Source organism: Dipodomys merriami, unplaced genomic scaffold, assembly GCF_024711535.1.
Source record: "Dipodomys merriami isolate MVZ:Mamm:240054 unplaced genomic scaffold, mDipMer1.0.p SCAF_11, whole genome shotgun sequence".
Taxonomy (NCBI): Eukaryota; Metazoa; Chordata; class Mammalia; order Rodentia; family Heteromyidae; genus Dipodomys; species Dipodomys merriami.
In genome coordinates, this window is record NW_027202382.1 from 29,057,463 (window position 1) to 29,073,855 (window position 16,393).

A 16,393-nucleotide genomic window follows, 5' to 3' on the forward strand; every position below is an offset into this window, starting at 1 on the left:
AAATTGATAAGTTTTACATTCCAGTCCAATAGCCTTACAGTTTAGAATAGTGATGCTAATTTTGGTGCTGACCCGATTCAAGGACATGGAGCCTCAGAGAGGTTCCCTTCTTACCCTGTGAAGCCATCTGTGGTAACACTGGATGAACTGGCTGAAGAGGAGGCTGGCTGGAAGGTGTCACCAGGGGCTGCTCAGCTCCTCGCAAAGCAGTAATTTCCTGAAACAGACACAAGGATTTGGTCACTTATTTGAGAGTCCTTTACTGAAGACTGAGCAAAGAAGAGGAAGGAAACATAAGCAGAAAGCCAAGTTGAGAGAATGCGTCACCGGGGAAGAAGCAACCATTGTGCAATAAAGAGTCCTTCTAGAAAATCCTATCAAATAGTTTCATATCGTTACTTTCCTCCAACCTTCTACAAAGTTGATGTTTTATTGTCTGTAGCAACCAAAATGACAGCCCTTTAGGATGTGTCATTTCCCAAACCTTAAGACTGATTTTGAAAAAAAAAAATCTCCATAGACCTCAAGGTGTTCAGTGAAAAATGGGGCAGAGTAGGAGTCATCGCGCTTCATTAACATGCTGGTTTTGGATAATACAGTTTAGAGTGCTTGCCCATGCTTTCTTTTCATAAAACTAGACTGTAATTCTAAAAGAAGTAAGTCTACGTCTTCTTGTTTTATGCAAAGATAAGAAAATGTTGCGGCACTGTATAAAGTGACTATAATCTGCTATGCTATAGTACTGGGGTTTGAAGATTTAGCCATCCTTTCATTTTAAAACTTCCGAGTGGGGGCTGGGAAGGTAGCTCAGTGGTAGAGCACTTGCCTTGCATGCATGAGGCCCTGGGTTCGATTCCTCAGCACCACATAAGCAAAAAGAAAAAAGCCGGAAGCAGCGCCATGGATCAAGTGGTAGAGCGCTAGCCTTGAGCTGAAGAGCTGAGGGACAGCGCCCAGGCCCAGAGTTCAGGCCCCACGACCGGACCCAAAAAAAAAAAAAAAAAAAAAAAAAGAGCTGAGGGACAGAGCCCAGGCCCAGAGTTCAGGACTCAGGACTGGACCCCAAAAAAATAAAATAAAATAAAACTTCCGAGTGTTGGTGGTTTATGTGTCTGCAATCCTAGCTACTCAGGAGGCTGAGATCTGAGGATTGTGGTTTAAAGCCAGCCTGGGCAGGAAAGTCTGTGAGACTCTTATCTCCAATTAATCACTAAAAAAAGCCATAAGTTGAGCTATGGCTCAAGTAGTGGAGCACTAGCTTTGAGCAAAAAAACTGAGACAGTGCCCAGACTTTGAGTTCAAACCTATGGACCAGCATAAAATTTAAAAACAAAATTAAAAAGACTTCTCATCCTCTGAAAAAAAGTAGAAAAAAATTCTACTTTTAAATTATTACAGCTCTAAATCAACCTAAATGTCTAACACTAGAACAAAAGGATTTATGAAGATTGGGGACATGGCTTAAATGGTATAATGCTCACCTAGCATGGGGGATCCCCTGGGTTCAAACCTTAAACCTTAGGAAGGAAGGAAGGAAGGAAGAAAGGGAGGGAGGGAGGGAGATGCATTGATATAGAATATTGAATTACCTTTAGAAGTAATGATGCCTTGCTTTATTTATTTACATTAGTCAAATTAACAAATATTTATGATATAACATTAAGAGCAAAAAAATCAATTTACAAAGCCAGACATGGTGATATATGCCAATAATCCCAGCATCTGAAAGGCTGAGGCAGGAGGATCATGAGTTTAAGGCAAGCTAGGGCTACATAGTAAATTCTGGATTAGTTTAGACTACACAGCAAGACAAAACAAACAAAAAACTCCACAAGTTTAGAAAACAATATAGAAAGAACAACTGGGTGCCAGTGGCTCACACTTGTAATCTCAGCTATTCAGGAGGCCTCTGAGGATTAAGGTTGGAAGCCAGCACAGGCAGAAAAGTCTGTGAGACTCCCATCTCCAACAAACTACTCAAAAAAAGCCAGAGGCCGGGGGCCAGTGGCTCACGCCTGTAATCCTAGCTACTCAGGAGGCTGAGATCTGAGGATCAGGGTTCAAAGCCAGCCCAGGCAGAAAAGTCCGTGAGACTCTTATCTCCAATAAACCACTAGAAAATCGGAAGTGGTGTTGTGGCTCAAGTGGTAGAGCGCTCGCCTTGAGCTGAAAAGCTGAGGGACAGTGTTCAGGCCCAGAGTTCAAGCCCCATGACCAACAAAAAACAACAACAACAAAAAGCCAGAAGTAGCACTGTGGCTCAAGTGTTAGAGCAATAGCCTTGAGCACAAAGAAGCTCAGGGACAGCACCCAGGCCCTGAGTTCAAGCCCCATGACCAACAAAAATAAAAAAATAAAAAATAGCCTATTTCAGGATTTTTTTTTTAATCAAGAATATCCATCTTGCCAGGTGCCTGTGGCTTATGACTATAATCTTAGCTATGGCTAAGATCTGAAGATTGAGGCTCAGAGCCAGCCCAGGTAGACAAATCCAAGAGACTCTTAAATCCAATTAACTAGCAAAAGGCCAGAAGGTGTGGCTAAGAGGCAGAGTGCTAGCAGAGAGTAAAAAGCCAAGGAAAAATGCAAGACCCAGAATTCAAGCCCTAGTACCAAGAAAGAACATCCTTCTTTTCTTCACTTTATATCAATAAAAAAGGACATTAAAAGTCAGTCACATATATTTCAACTCAAGAAAGGATGGTTTTAGTTAATATAGTTACTTCATACTGCCAAATTCTATGTAGATTTAGATCTAATGACAAAATAATAAACATTTCTAAAAAATTACATGTGACATTTCTTTTTTTTTTTTTTGCCAGTCATGCGGCTTGAATGCTGGGGCTGGGCGCTGTCCTTCAGCTCTTTTGAGCTGAAGGCTAGTACTCTACCACTTGAGCCACAGTACCATTTCCAGCCTTTTCCATTTATATGATGTTGAGGAATCGAACCCAGGGCCTCATGCATGGGAGGCATGCACTCTACCACTGAGCCACCTTCCAAGGTCCCACATGTGACATTTCTAATATCTGAAAGTAGGATTTGGAGGGGAGAGGGGAAAGGTCTTACTACATAGTCTAGGTTGGCTTTGAACTCTCAGTCCTCTTGCCTCAGTCTCCCAAGTGCTAGGATTACAGTGTGTATCACCATGCCTGGCTAAAATAGAAATACTAAGCACACACCAAAGCAAAAACAACAAAGAGAAGAAAATTGGCACATTTGATTTCAATAAAATTCCTGAACTTACAAATTTAAACAACAAACAAAAGTACCAAATACAAAGTCAAAACCCAACAGTTTGATTTTTAAGTAATAGACAACAGTTTTAACTTTAGTAATAGGCAATAATGAAACATTAAGACCAGCATTTCCCAAAAGGATCTCAACATTTATGAATTGGAGCTGGGTGTAATGGTCCATGGTGTAATGGTGCATGCCTGAGTCTCAGCTATCCCAGAAACTGAGGTAGGAGAATCACCTGAGGTAGGAGAATCACCAGAGGTAAGAGAATCACCTGAGCTCAGGAGTACACAGCTTGGGCAATACAGTGGGACTTCATCTCAACAACAGTGCGTGCATGCGTGCGTGCGTGCGTGCGTGTGTGTGTGTCTCACCTGCTATGGTTTGGGCATTCTGCTGCCTAAAGATTGATCTTATGGGGCTGGGAAGGTGGCTCAGTGATAGAGCACTTGCCTTGCATGCATGAGCCCCTGGGTTCGATTCCTCAGCACCTCATAAGCAAAAAGAAAGCAAGCCAGAAGTGGCGCTGTGGCTCAAGTTGTAGAGCGCTAGCCTTGAGCTGAAGAGCTGAGGGACAGCGCCCAGGCCCAGAGTTCACGCCCCTCGACCGGACACCCCCTCCCCACCCCCGAAAAAAAAAAAAAAAAGATGATCTTATGGGGCTGGGAATGTTGGCTTAAAAGTAGAGTGCTTGGCTAGCATGCATGAAGCCCTGGGCTCAATTCCTCAGTACGACATAAACAGAAAAAGCCAAAAGAGAGGTGGTGTGGCTCAAATGCTAGCCTTGAGCAAAAGAAGCTCAGGGACAGTGCCTAGACCCTAAGTTCAAGCCCCAGGACTGGCCAAAAAGAAAAAAGAAAAAAAAAGATTGATCTTATGGGCAATGGAGATTCAGGTAAATGATGGCTGATTTAATTATAACACTTAGTTCTTATGGCAGATACATAGATTTTAGTTCCATTTCTACTACTAACCACAGTAGAAAGACATGTGCTAATACAAACATATCATTGTGCATATAAGCTCTTGAAATAATAACTCTGGGTTAGTGGCAGAAAAAGCAATTCTTTTAGCCAAAGCACATCTGTATTACTCATTCAAATACAACAAAGGGACATACTTCAACTTCTGAGTCGTTGGACTCCAGCTGTGGTGGAAGGATAGGCAGCATGGGCTGGCCCATTTTAGCCATCCGGGAGATCAGCTTGGCCTTGACTGTATCAGGATTCTAAAAAGAGAAAACCACAAAAATCTCTGTGATTAAGGTTCATTACCTTTAGGCAGCTACATCTTTGGCTCTGGTATTAAATCACTAAACAAGTAATCCTACTGTATCCATCTGAAACCATTTCCTCTAGAAAATGAGAATTAATTATACCAGTAAAAGTAATTCCTTTCAGGTTTGGAATAGAGTGGTTTCATATATATATATTACCTCCACACTGGGTATAATTATTTCTATTTTTCAGATTAAAAGCTAAGGCAGAAATGTTAAGAAAAAGAGGCATTTTAGCTGACAGGACCCCTTCCAAGCATGAATCGAGTCAATAGAAAAATACTTAGAAGAAACTTGTAAAGGGAAGAAAGAGGAGCTCTTTGTGCTAAATTCAAGTTCATTTAGCTCTGATTTGGCTATATTTTACATCCTGTGTTAGTAGCTCATGTGTCCACTAGGTGGCTCAACATGTAGTCTTCAGAATGAAGTTACATAAACTGTACCTGAAGGTACATAAAATGATTTCCTAGATGTATGAAGAAATGATTATAACCTTCATTGTTACTATTTTTTCAGGTAAAAACATAAAACATTAAACTTGTTTACATGGATTAACAGTCCATTGTGTATATAATTTGTCACAATTCAGGATTGTGTGCCCATTTTTTTTTGCTTAATGGGTACAAATAATCTAAAAAAAAAATGGATACATCAAAAGAAGAAAGAGGATTAGACATATAAACCATATCCACACCATGGAACATCACAATCTACAGATTAAAAGAAGAATGAGGAAGGGCTCTACACACTAACATGGAAAGATACCTTATATACTACATATAAAATGCAAGGTGCTCTACTCAGGAGGCTGAGAACTGAGGATTACGGTTTGAAGCCAGCCCAGGCAGGAAAGTCTGTGGGACTCTTATCTCCAATTAATCACAGAAAAAACTGGAAGTGGCTCTGTGGCTCAGTTGGTAGAGTTCTAGCCTTGAGCAAAAAGGAGCTTAGAGACAGAGCCCAAGCCCAGAGTTTGAGCTCTAGGACCAGCAAAAAAAAAAAAAAAAAAAAAAAAAGCAAAGTACTATCTATCTATCTTACTCTTTTTTATGTGTGAAAGAAGGACGAAAAAATGAAACATACATTCCAGTTTGCCTGCACCAGTATAACGAAACACTGGAAGAATATGAAAGGACACAGTAAAAGTAGTTACCTAAGGAATGAGATGGAGTAGGGCAGACCGGAACATCTATCTACTCCTTACAAGGCCTGAGTAACCGCTATATTATCCTGTTATATTATTATGATAACTGTACCATATGATTGCAATTACCTACTCAAAACAAAAAAGGCTTAAATGTAAAAAATGGTTAATTTTATGTTATGTCTTTTTCTTTTTCTTTTTTTTTTTTTTTTGTCAGTCGTGGGGCTTGAACTCTGCACCTGGCACTGTCCCTCAGCTCTTCAGCTCAAGATTAGCGCTCTACCACTTGAGCCAAAACACTGCTTCCGGTTTCCTGGTGGTTAATTGGAGATCAGAATCATATGGACTTTCCTTGCCCGGGCTGGCTTTGAACGCTCAGATCTCAGCCTCCTGAGTAGCTAGGATTAGAGACATGAGCCATGGGTACCCGGCATGATATGTATTTTCTTTCTTAAAATAAGCTAAACTACAAAAAAAAAATTTTAATGGTTGGACATCACTGGTCTGACAGAAGTTGCTAAAGTTCAGAAACAGGTGACAAGTACAATGGAGCCCATACTAGGCAACTTTTGCAGCTGTTCAAAGCCTTGAGATTATCACTAGTTATGCATTTCTTTTCTGATTCATAGGTTAACCTTCTGGGTTTAGGTGACCATTTTTTATACACATTATACTCACTATTTGCTTAATAATCCTGCTTTGAGCTGAATATAAACAAGTAAAACAACTGGACAGAAATGAAGCACATCTCCCCATGCACCTGTGGTTCCTGACATGGCAGGTGAAGGCTTCCAGCACCTGACAAGCTTTAGCCACTACATGGCCTACTTGAGGCATGTGTAAAAGCCTGCACAATCAGGCAGGGCAGCAGCAGTGTGTCCTTCCTAAAGGTGTGTCCTAATTTTACTACAACAGAAGGTTGGGAAAACAGAGGCCCAGAGACCTGCTCAAAGTCAATCAGTTGGTGACTAAACCCAAAACTCCTGAGAGAAATAAGTATAAAGGTATGTATCATTAGCATTAACTAAGCTAATGTTTATTAAACTCTTACAATATGCCAGACATAATACTAAAAACCACAAGTTCTACTTTGTAGATGAGGAAGTAAATCTGAGGATTTGAAAGCTAGGTTGCTCAAGGTCACAGTGAGAAAATAGCAGAGAAGCCTACCATTAACCATTAATATCTCCAATAAATGATGTCTCTACAAGGGAAGTGCATTTTAAGTAAGGTGCTCTTTGCCCAGTATAACACAATTCTAATAATAATCACAGATACTATTTACTAAAGACATACTTCACAAAGGCTCTGCACTCAGAGCTTTATAAGTATCTCTAATCCTTACAATACTAGGGACTGTGAAAATGGCTTCCATTCTTACAACGAAGCTGAGGAAAAGCAAAGTTAAGATCCTTTCTCAAGGCCTCATACTACTAAGAATTAAGACTGTAGATGCAAGCCAGGCGACAGTGGCTTATGCTTGTAATCCTAGATGCTCAGCAGGCTGAGGTCTGAGGATCAAGGTTTGAAGCTAGCCTAGATAGAAAGATCCATGAGATTCTTATCTTCAATTAACCAGCAAAAAGCCAGAAGTGGAGGTGTGGCACAAGTGGTAGGTTTGAAGCTAGCCTAGACAGGAAGATCCATGAGATTCTTATCTCCAATTAACCAGCAAAAAGCCAGAAGTGGAGGTGTGGCACAAGTGGTAGAGTGCCAACCTTGAAAAACAAAACGAACCCAAGTAAGAAGGCCTTGAGTTCATGTCCCAGTACTGGCGCGTGCGCACACACACACACCACACACCACACACCACACACACACACACACACACACACACACACACACACACACACACACACACACACACACACACACACACACACACACACACACACACACACACACACACACACACACACACACACACACACACACGGCTATAGATTCAAAAACCCAGGATAATTTATAATGACTCCAAGTAGAAGAAAATGAACAAAGGACCCATGATTTTTAGCCTAAATCAATGGCTAGGCACAGGACACTCTAGCAAGCTGAAAGTAAGGGGGACAAACTCATACTTACTGTATTTGCTGTAAGCTGTTCATTGAGAGAGTTGGATTTGCTACGAAGAACAGGCTCCCTGAAAACAAACAAGACATAACCTGAGATAAAGCAAACTCATAATCACAAACCTAGATTATGCTGTTAAACAAATTGTTTTTTCAAAATGTACACCAACTGAGAAGCTCTAAAAAGAATTTAAATGTTTTAGCTTACAAAATCTTTGAATGCAAGTGAAAATGAACAACTTCCCACTTAAATGCTTGTTTACTTTTTTCCCATGAGTATATATTTTATATTAATGTCCTTCTCCACTTCCTTCCAGAGTTTTTCAAGTACTCTCATTTGAATTAATAGTTTTATAAACTAACAATATTAATCCTTGCTCAGGAAAATCATGTGCAAGTTCTATCTCACTGGTTCCATTTTTTTCCCATATATTTCACATTATTGTATTTGAAACTTAGGTCCATATTTCTGAAGCCTTCCAAGAGTTGTTTCTACTACATTGGAAGAGCTTGCTACAATCCCAGCACCTCACCCTGATTTAGAAGGCACTGATGTAGGTGATGACACAACAGGATCAGCAGAGAGGCTGTCAGCACCAGGAATGGGAGAGGGAGCTACCGAACCCCGGGAACTGACACTGTGTCCATCAGCACCAGAATCTCGAGCAAACTTCACCTAGGGAAAAAGTCAGCACAGGTGGAATGGGCTACAAGCATCCTCTTCCCTGCCCAGCATGTATTTCTCATGTTTCTACTCCTCAAAACACAATCTATCATCTCTCCATTGTAGATAAATCAGAAACTGCTAAAAAAAAAATGATTAATTACAACTCAACTATCTTATGTTAGCTAGTGTGTGTGTGTGTGTGTGTGTGTGTGTGTGTGTGTGTGTGTGCATGTATATTTTTAATCAAAAATGAAATCATACTGTTAACTGGCACTGTTCACTCACTAGTATGTTAACATGTTCCAGGACTGGGGCTTGAACTCAGGGCCTCAGGCTCTTGCTCAGCTTTTTTGCTCACTGCTGGTACTCTACCACTTGAGCCACTCCTCCAGTTCCAGCTTTTTGTTGGTTAATTAGAAGCAAGAATCTCCTGAACATTGCTGCCCAAGCTGGCTTTGGATCATGATTCCTAGATCTCAGTGCCCTGAGTAGCTAAGATTGTAGGCATGAGCCACCAGCACCTGGCCCGTTTTTAATATTCAAAGAAATCTGTCTGCAGAATCTGGTTCTCAAACACATGCATTTAACACACACTTTAATTGCAGAGAAGTAGCTCATCACACACAACACAGCACAGGTCACTCACCCGTCTAACCTCCACCTCGAACACCAGGACTGAGTCTGCTGATTGAGTCCAGCCTATTACCCCTTCAGAGCCAGTGGCACAGGCTGGAGGGACAATTAGCAACCGCTTTCCTCCCTTTTTCATGCCCAGCATTCCATCCTCCCAGCCCTATGGAATCAGAGATGAGGGAAAAACTCATCAGAAAGGAAGGCCTCATAAGGCAAAACTAACTGCAGGAGCATTGGATTTCACTTATTCATATACAACCTTAGATAATGCCTCTGGTGGTCAAGATCAACTATTACCACATTGGTTGTAAGAAAATCTACAATATAGTTTCTAAACCTACTAGTAAAAGCTGCAATCTGGTGTTGGATGAAGTACATGTAACTTAGATAGTTAATAGAAAATAAGAGTGATTTAATAGAAGCCCAGAACCAATGGCTCATACCTATAATCCTAGCTGCTCTGAGATCTAAGGACTATGATTCAAAGCCAGTCAGGAAGACAAATACTAGAGACTCTTATCTCCAATTAGCCAGCAAAAAGTCAGAACTGGAGATATGACTCAAGTGGCAGAGCACCAGACTTGATCAAAAAGCTAAATGAGAGCTTGAGGTCCTGAGTTCAAGCCCCAGTACCAGCATATGCAAGCACATGTGCACGCATACGTGCACACACACACAAGTTATCATTATTAAATATGTTTTTCTACGCAGTGGCTTTTTTTTTTTTGGGGGGGGGGGGAGGTCTGGTCGTGGAGCCTGAACTCTGAGCCTGGGCGCTGTCCCTCAGCTCTTCAGCTCAAGGCTAGCACTCTACCACTTGAGCCACAGCGCCACTTCCAGCTTTTTTTCTTTTTGCTTGTGTGGTGCTGAGGAATCAAACCCAGGGCCTCATGCATGCAAGGCAAGTGCTCTACCACTGAGCCACCTTCCCAGCCCCACGCAGTGTGTTTTATGCGCTTGTTTAATCCCCAAGATAATCTCCTAACATTGAGACCATTTTTACAGATATGAAAACTAAGGCCTTTGGGGGTGAAGTAACTAAGTAAGTTAAGATTCAAGTAAGACCTATCTAGCTCCAAGGATCATGAATGGATGGATACAGCACCATGCACCCATATGTGCTAATATAATACTTCATGTACATAAAATATTCTTTTTTTATTTTGGTTGGTCATGGGGATTGAACTCTGGGCTTGGGCATTGTCCCTCAGCTCTTCAGCTCAAGGCAAGCACTCTACCACTTGAGCCACAGTGCCACTTCCAGTTTTCTGGTGGTTTACTGAAGATAGTCTTGTGGGCTTTCCTGCCCGGGCTGGCTTTGAACCGTGATCCCAGCCTCCTGAGTAGCTAGGATTACAGGTGTGAGCCACCAGCGCTCAGCTAAAATATTCTTTAGTTCATAAAACATTTGCATGGTTGATAAAAACAAAATTCATAACTTGAACTCAGGTCTTCAGATTCCAATCCCCTCCTGTTGTGTTGTAGTTGCAAAGTGAGCCAAAGAGATGAGAATTAACCTACTATGACAAAATTATGGAAAAAAATAGTTTCTCCTCTTTCTCTGTGAAGCTATGGAAGGGTATGGTAATTTTGTCAGTCACAGGATGAAAAAGGGTAGGAATTACAGAAAACAAATACACCTGTCTTCAACACAGTGTCTCATAGGCAAAAATCTCCCCAAGTGGACAATGCAACACCTTTGACCATCCTAATTTCTATCCAGGTATTTCTAGACTCTTGGAAGATACATCCAGGTTAGAAATGCCACAATCAAAATATAATAGATCGTTACCTTGATGACTTTTCCTGATCCTAATTTCAGGCGAAGCAACTTATCTTTGTTTGCAGTGGAGTCAAAAACCTTCAATTTGAACAAAGTAAAGGAGGTCACACAATTTCAAATACAATAATAACTATTCAACTAACAATACTGGTACTTTTTTTTCTTTGTCAGTCAAGGGCCTTGAACTCAGGATCTAGGTGCTGTCCCTGCTTTTTTGCTCAAGGCTAGCACTCTATTACTTTGAGCCACAGCTCTACTTCCAGTTTTTAGATGGTTAATTCGAGATAAGAGTCTCATGGCTTTCCTGTCCCAGGTGGCTTTGAATTGTGATTCCCCGGATCTCAGTCTCCTGAGTAGCTAGGATTACAGGTGTGAGCCATCAGCTCTTGGCCATAGAGGTCCTTTTTAAAGAGGGAATATTAGATAAAACAGGAAGACAGTTCTACAAATAAAAAACTTGATAACATTTTGGCTAAGGGGTTATTGATAGTGGAAGATCTCTGGAACAATAAATTCCCACACAAGAAAAAAACACCTTTCTTTACCACTAGGAATTTGAACATTTTCTCAAATAATTTGGCTCATTTGATGCTGATACTAACCCTACCAAGTAATTAGTATAAGGATCATTAACTTTTATTCACAAATGGGGGAAAAAAAGCTTATATGACTTGATTAAGGTCAATGGGTAAAATTAAGACTTTCACCCACATTTTTTTAAGTCATAAAGATCTTCCAGCCAGGCACCTGTGATCCTGGCTACTCAGGAGGCTACTCACAGTTTGAAGCCAGCCTGGGCAGAAAAGTCCATGAGACTCTAAATCTTCAATTACTAGCAAAAACCTAAAAGTGGAGGTATGGCTATACTAGTAGAGCACCTGCCTTGAACAAAAAAGCCAAGTCCCATTACCAGAACAACCAAAAACAAGCAACAACAACAAAAAGAAAACCTCAGATCTTTCTGTCCTATTGCATTTGAGGGCTTAATATTAAAAACACAACAAGCCCAATGTGTTTACAGTATCCAATATGAGAAAACACAGGAGGGTGTAAAAAGTACATCCAGGGCTAGGAATGTGGCTTAGTGGTAGAGTGCTTGAGAACATGGGTTTGATTCCCCAGTACTATATAAACAAACAACAACAAAAAAAGTACATCCATCTTTAAGACTGGCATGGGAGAACAACAAACACATGAATATTTGAGAAACTGGTTTCCACTTGTTCAAGTGGAAGAGAGAGAGTGAGGCACTGAACAGACTTTATGCTTCATTTTATAGCTCATGTGGTAGTGCCTAAAAGTTTCCATCTGCCAACAGCCGCAATTCACAGTAATATGCACAGCCTTCATGGTACCTAAACTACAGAACAATTTGCAAGGCCAGTTTTTTTTTGTTTTTTGTTTTTTTTTGTCGGTCATGAGGCCTGAACTCTGGGCCTGGGCGCTGTCCCTCAGCTCTTCAGCTAGCACTCTACCACTTGAGCCACTGCACCACTTCCCAAGGACAGTTTCTTACCTGACCCAGAACATGATTCTGAAAGAGCCACCCTGTATACGCCACTTCTAAGGAATCCCCATTTTCCACAGCAGGACCCTCTGTCACAACGAGGTCCTGAGAGACTACTGCATCAAAGGAAGGGGTGCTGTTGCACTTGGCAATACACACCTGAAAAAAAAAAATCAGAGCAGCATACATTTGATTTAACCTTCTAAGAACTCATCCCATTATCGCAACTGTTCTTTCTCAAACTGCTACACCCATGAACAAACAGATTATAAAGTTTAAAGTGAACAAACAGATTATAAAGTTTAAAAGTAAATCATTCCAAAGCCTGTGATGCTGCCAAGAACCATGAGGCCTAAAATCATGGCTTTGGAAGCAGAATATCTGAGTATATGTCTGGTACATGCACTGCCAGTTCTTGCTCTGACTGTGGTCAGATAACTTAATCTCCATGTACCCAACATTCCTCATTTGTAAAAATGAAGGGAAAAAAACAACTCTGCATATCTTATATAGGGTGATGATGAAAATTACAAGGCATTAACACAAGTAGAATAATTAGCAATGCATCTGGGAACTACCCAACAGTATTTGTAACTATAATTGTATAGTAACTACCAAATAAACATTTGTTAATGAACTGATTTACTGTCTCAGTATTTGAGACTTTATGGAAAAAAAGGGGAATTTCGGGGGCTGGGAAGTTGGCTCAGTGGTAGAGCGCTTGCCTTGCATGCCTGAGGCCCTGAGTTCGATTCCCCAGCACCACATAAGCAAAAAGAAAAAAGCCGGAAGTGGCGCTGTGGCTCAAGTGGTAGAGCGTTAGCCTTGAGCTGAAGAGCTGAGGGACAGCGCCCAGGCCCAGAGTTCAGGCCCCACGACAGGACCTCCCCCCCAAAAAAGGGGAATTTCTAAAAAATTTAAAAGGAGGCAAGTATTGTGGTTTATACCTGTAATCTAACTTCTTTGGAGACCAAGATTAGGAGAATCAAGGCTCAAGGCTAGCCCAGGCAAAAAATTTATAATATCTCATCTCAATAATAAGCTAGATGTGATGGTATGCACCTGACATTCCAGCGCTACACAGAAAGTATAAGTAGGAGGATCATGATCGAGGTTGGCCAGGGCAAAAAGCAAGAGTTCTTTTTAAAAATAAATAGATTGGGCTGGGAAGGTGGCTCAGTGGTAGAGTGCTTGCCTTGCATGCATGAGGCCCTGAGTTCGATTCCTCAGCACCACATAAGCAAAAAGCCGGAAGTGGCACTGTGGCTCAAGTGGTAGAGCGCTAGCCTTGAGCTGAAGAGCTGAGGGACAGCATCCTGGCCCAGAGTTCAGGCCCCACAACCGACCAAAAAATAAATAAATAAAATAAATAGATTAATTAATTAACCCTAACTACTCAGGAGACTGACATCTGAGGATTGAGGTTCAAAGCAGGAAAGTCTGTGAAACTCATGTCCAATTAACCATCAAAAAGATAGAACTAGAGCCGGGCGCCAGTAGCTCACGCCTATAAGTCCAGCTACTCAGGAGACTGAGATCTGAGGATCACGGTTCAAAGCTAGCCCAGGCAGGAAAGTCTGTGAGAATCTTTATCTCCAATTAACCAACAGAAAACCACAAGTGGTGCTGTGGCTCAAGTGGTAGAGTAATAGCCTTGAGCTGAAGAGCTGAGGCACAGCACCCAGGCCCAGAGTTCAAGCTCCACGACCAACCAAAAAAAAAAATAGGTAGAAGTAAAGCTGTGGCTCAAGTGATAGAGCACCAGGCTTGAACAGAAAAGCTAAGGAACAGGGCCCAGGCCCTGAATTCAAGTCCCAGTATGGGCACTAAAAAAAATTAAAAATAATGAAAGCTTTTCAAAGGACTGGAGAAAAAAAGTGTGGGTTAAGTGGTAGAGTACTTGTCTATCAAGTGCAAGGCCCTGAGTTAAAATCCCAATACTACAAAAATAAATAAATAAAGGAACTTCTAAAGATAATACTAAGATATACCCTCATAACTCAATTCATTACCAACTACAGATACAACCATATTAACACAAATCTTATGCTTGTCACTAACAAAGTATAGCAGGTATGGGTTTGCCATATTATTTCCTAAAATTGAGACCCTAAACAAGTGCTCTAGCTTTGCACATGAAAGAGAAAGTATCACCTGCTTATTGAACTCCACAGCAGCCTTTTCAGACTCAAACATGATGGACCAGTTTTGTCTCTGGTCATCATAAAAGGTGCTATAGTTATTGGGCCGAACCTGGAGAAAAGATAAATGCTGGGGTAATTCAAGCACAAGCATCACTGTGGGTTAATCTGTCCAAACTCACAGAAAAGGACTTGGCTCAACTGCACCTAAGGAGAGGTATCAGGGATTCTTCTTCCCTCCCACCATCCACACACCACCCTGAAGTCCCTTCCCCTGAAGGCAATCAAAAGACCTTTCTGAAAGGCTCTGTTTGCTGATGCCGAGGGCCAAAGTAGTGGACCTAATTTCTACCAGCTATGTTCAGACCCCTCTCTTCTTGTAAGCCTATCCCAAAGGTGCAATTGATTTGATCATGGGGAAATCTTACCACCAGCTCAAAGTTCAGATGAATCCTTGCAACAGTAACCGGCTGTTGCTGACTGATATAAAGGAGAATCCTGTACTGTATTCAAACAAAATGGGCAGAAAAGGAAGAAAACAGAAGTTAAAAGGCAATACAAAATCAGCAGTATGATATAGGCTCCTGCTCCATACAGCTATAAATCCTAAAATTCTGTTCTAACCTTCTAAGTTTAGATTTTAAAACTTCTCTTAAATTTTTAGGTTTTGGCCAAGCACTGGTGGCTCATGACTGTAATCCTAGCTACTCAGGTGGCTGAGTTCTGAGGATAAAGGTTCCAAGCCAGCCCAGGCAGACAAATCCATCAGACTCTTATCTCCAACTAACCAACAAAATGCCAGAAGCAGAGGTGTGGCTCACATGTTAGAGCACCAGCTTAAAGCAGAAAAAGCCTTGTGACAGTGCCCACACCATGAGTTCAAGCTCCAATACTGTCACCATTAAAAGAAAAAAAGTTTAGATTTTAAATTATAACTTTCCAGTCTTCATTTAATTTTTTTCTTGCTTTGGACTTACTCTTCAAATGTAATTAGCAATGTCTTTATTAGTACTTCTATTCAAGGGTTGAGAACTTTTTTCTTGCTAAAGGACATTTGGATATTTATAATATCACTAAAAAGTCTAGATTTAGGGGAAGGACAGAGGAACAGAAGGATACCAAGGAAGAAGGGCAGGGGAGGAAAGCGGGAAATTTATTTGAACACTAGTAGTAAGTGAGAATATGTATTATGTTTACTTTTATTAGGTATGGTAGTTTTGTTCTTACCTATCTTATTTTCTAGAGTTACATACTAAAGAATTTATAGCTGGGGCTGGGAAGTTGGCTCAGTGGTAGAGCACTTGCCTTGCATGCCTGAGGCCCTAGGTTCGATTCCTCAGCACCACATATGCAAAAAGAAAAAAGCCGGAAGTGGTGCTGTGGCTCAAGTGGTGGAGCGCTAGCCTTGTGCTGAAGAGCTGAGGGACAGCGCCCAGGCCCAGAGTTCAGGCCCCACGACTGGACCCCAAAAAAACAAAAACAAAGATTAAAGAATTTATAGCTGAAATTGTGTTGGAAATTTGTTCAAATTAATCTGAGTGGAAAAAGGAGAAGTTGGGGTTATAGATAAAAGATTAATAACTTTAGTTTAATAATGAAAATCTGTGCCTTCAATATGCAAGCTGTACAGTTTTATATGTGCTGCAAATTTTCCATAATTAAGGGTTTTCCTTTTTGTTTTTAAGACAATCTGTACTATCTATTATGTCAGTTACTCTAGAAAAGTAATTTTATCTCTTTGCCTGAGCATCTCTGAGGAACATGGACTCCATGTGCTCTGGACCTCTGAAATACCAGAAGTTCTTACGCTTATCTCAACAGTGCTCAAAATCCTCCAGGGCAGTATTTGAAGCCAGATAGATCTATCTACTCAAGGATGTCCATCTTGGGGCTTTCAGCCACATTTATTTTATCCCTATTACTTTACTATAAC

General features: G+C 41.0%; 1 protein-coding gene across 2 annotated transcripts in view; it reads right to left on the reverse strand.

Moving 5' to 3' along the window:
• Window positions 1–16,393, reverse strand: part of Fkbp15 (FKBP prolyl isomerase family member 15) — a 54,160-nt gene that overhangs the window by 22,996 nt on the left and 14,771 nt on the right. For both annotated transcript variants that reach the window (XM_070011890.1, XM_070011882.1), the window contains exons 5-13: window positions 14,889–14,963; window positions 14,474–14,572; window positions 12,329–12,478; window positions 10,822–10,890; window positions 9,043–9,189; window positions 8,263–8,405; window positions 7,743–7,800; window positions 4,361–4,468; window positions 115–217 (exon numbers count right to left, since the gene is read on the reverse strand). In XM_070011890.1, the coding sequence (XP_069867991.1) occupies window positions 115–217; window positions 4,361–4,468; window positions 7,743–7,800; window positions 8,263–8,405; window positions 9,043–9,189; window positions 10,822–10,890; window positions 12,329–12,478; window positions 14,474–14,572; window positions 14,889–14,963 (952 nt within the window). The remainder of the gene's footprint in view (window positions 1–114; window positions 218–4,360; window positions 4,469–7,742; window positions 7,801–8,262; window positions 8,406–9,042; window positions 9,190–10,821; window positions 10,891–12,328; window positions 12,479–14,473; window positions 14,573–14,888; window positions 14,964–16,393) is intronic.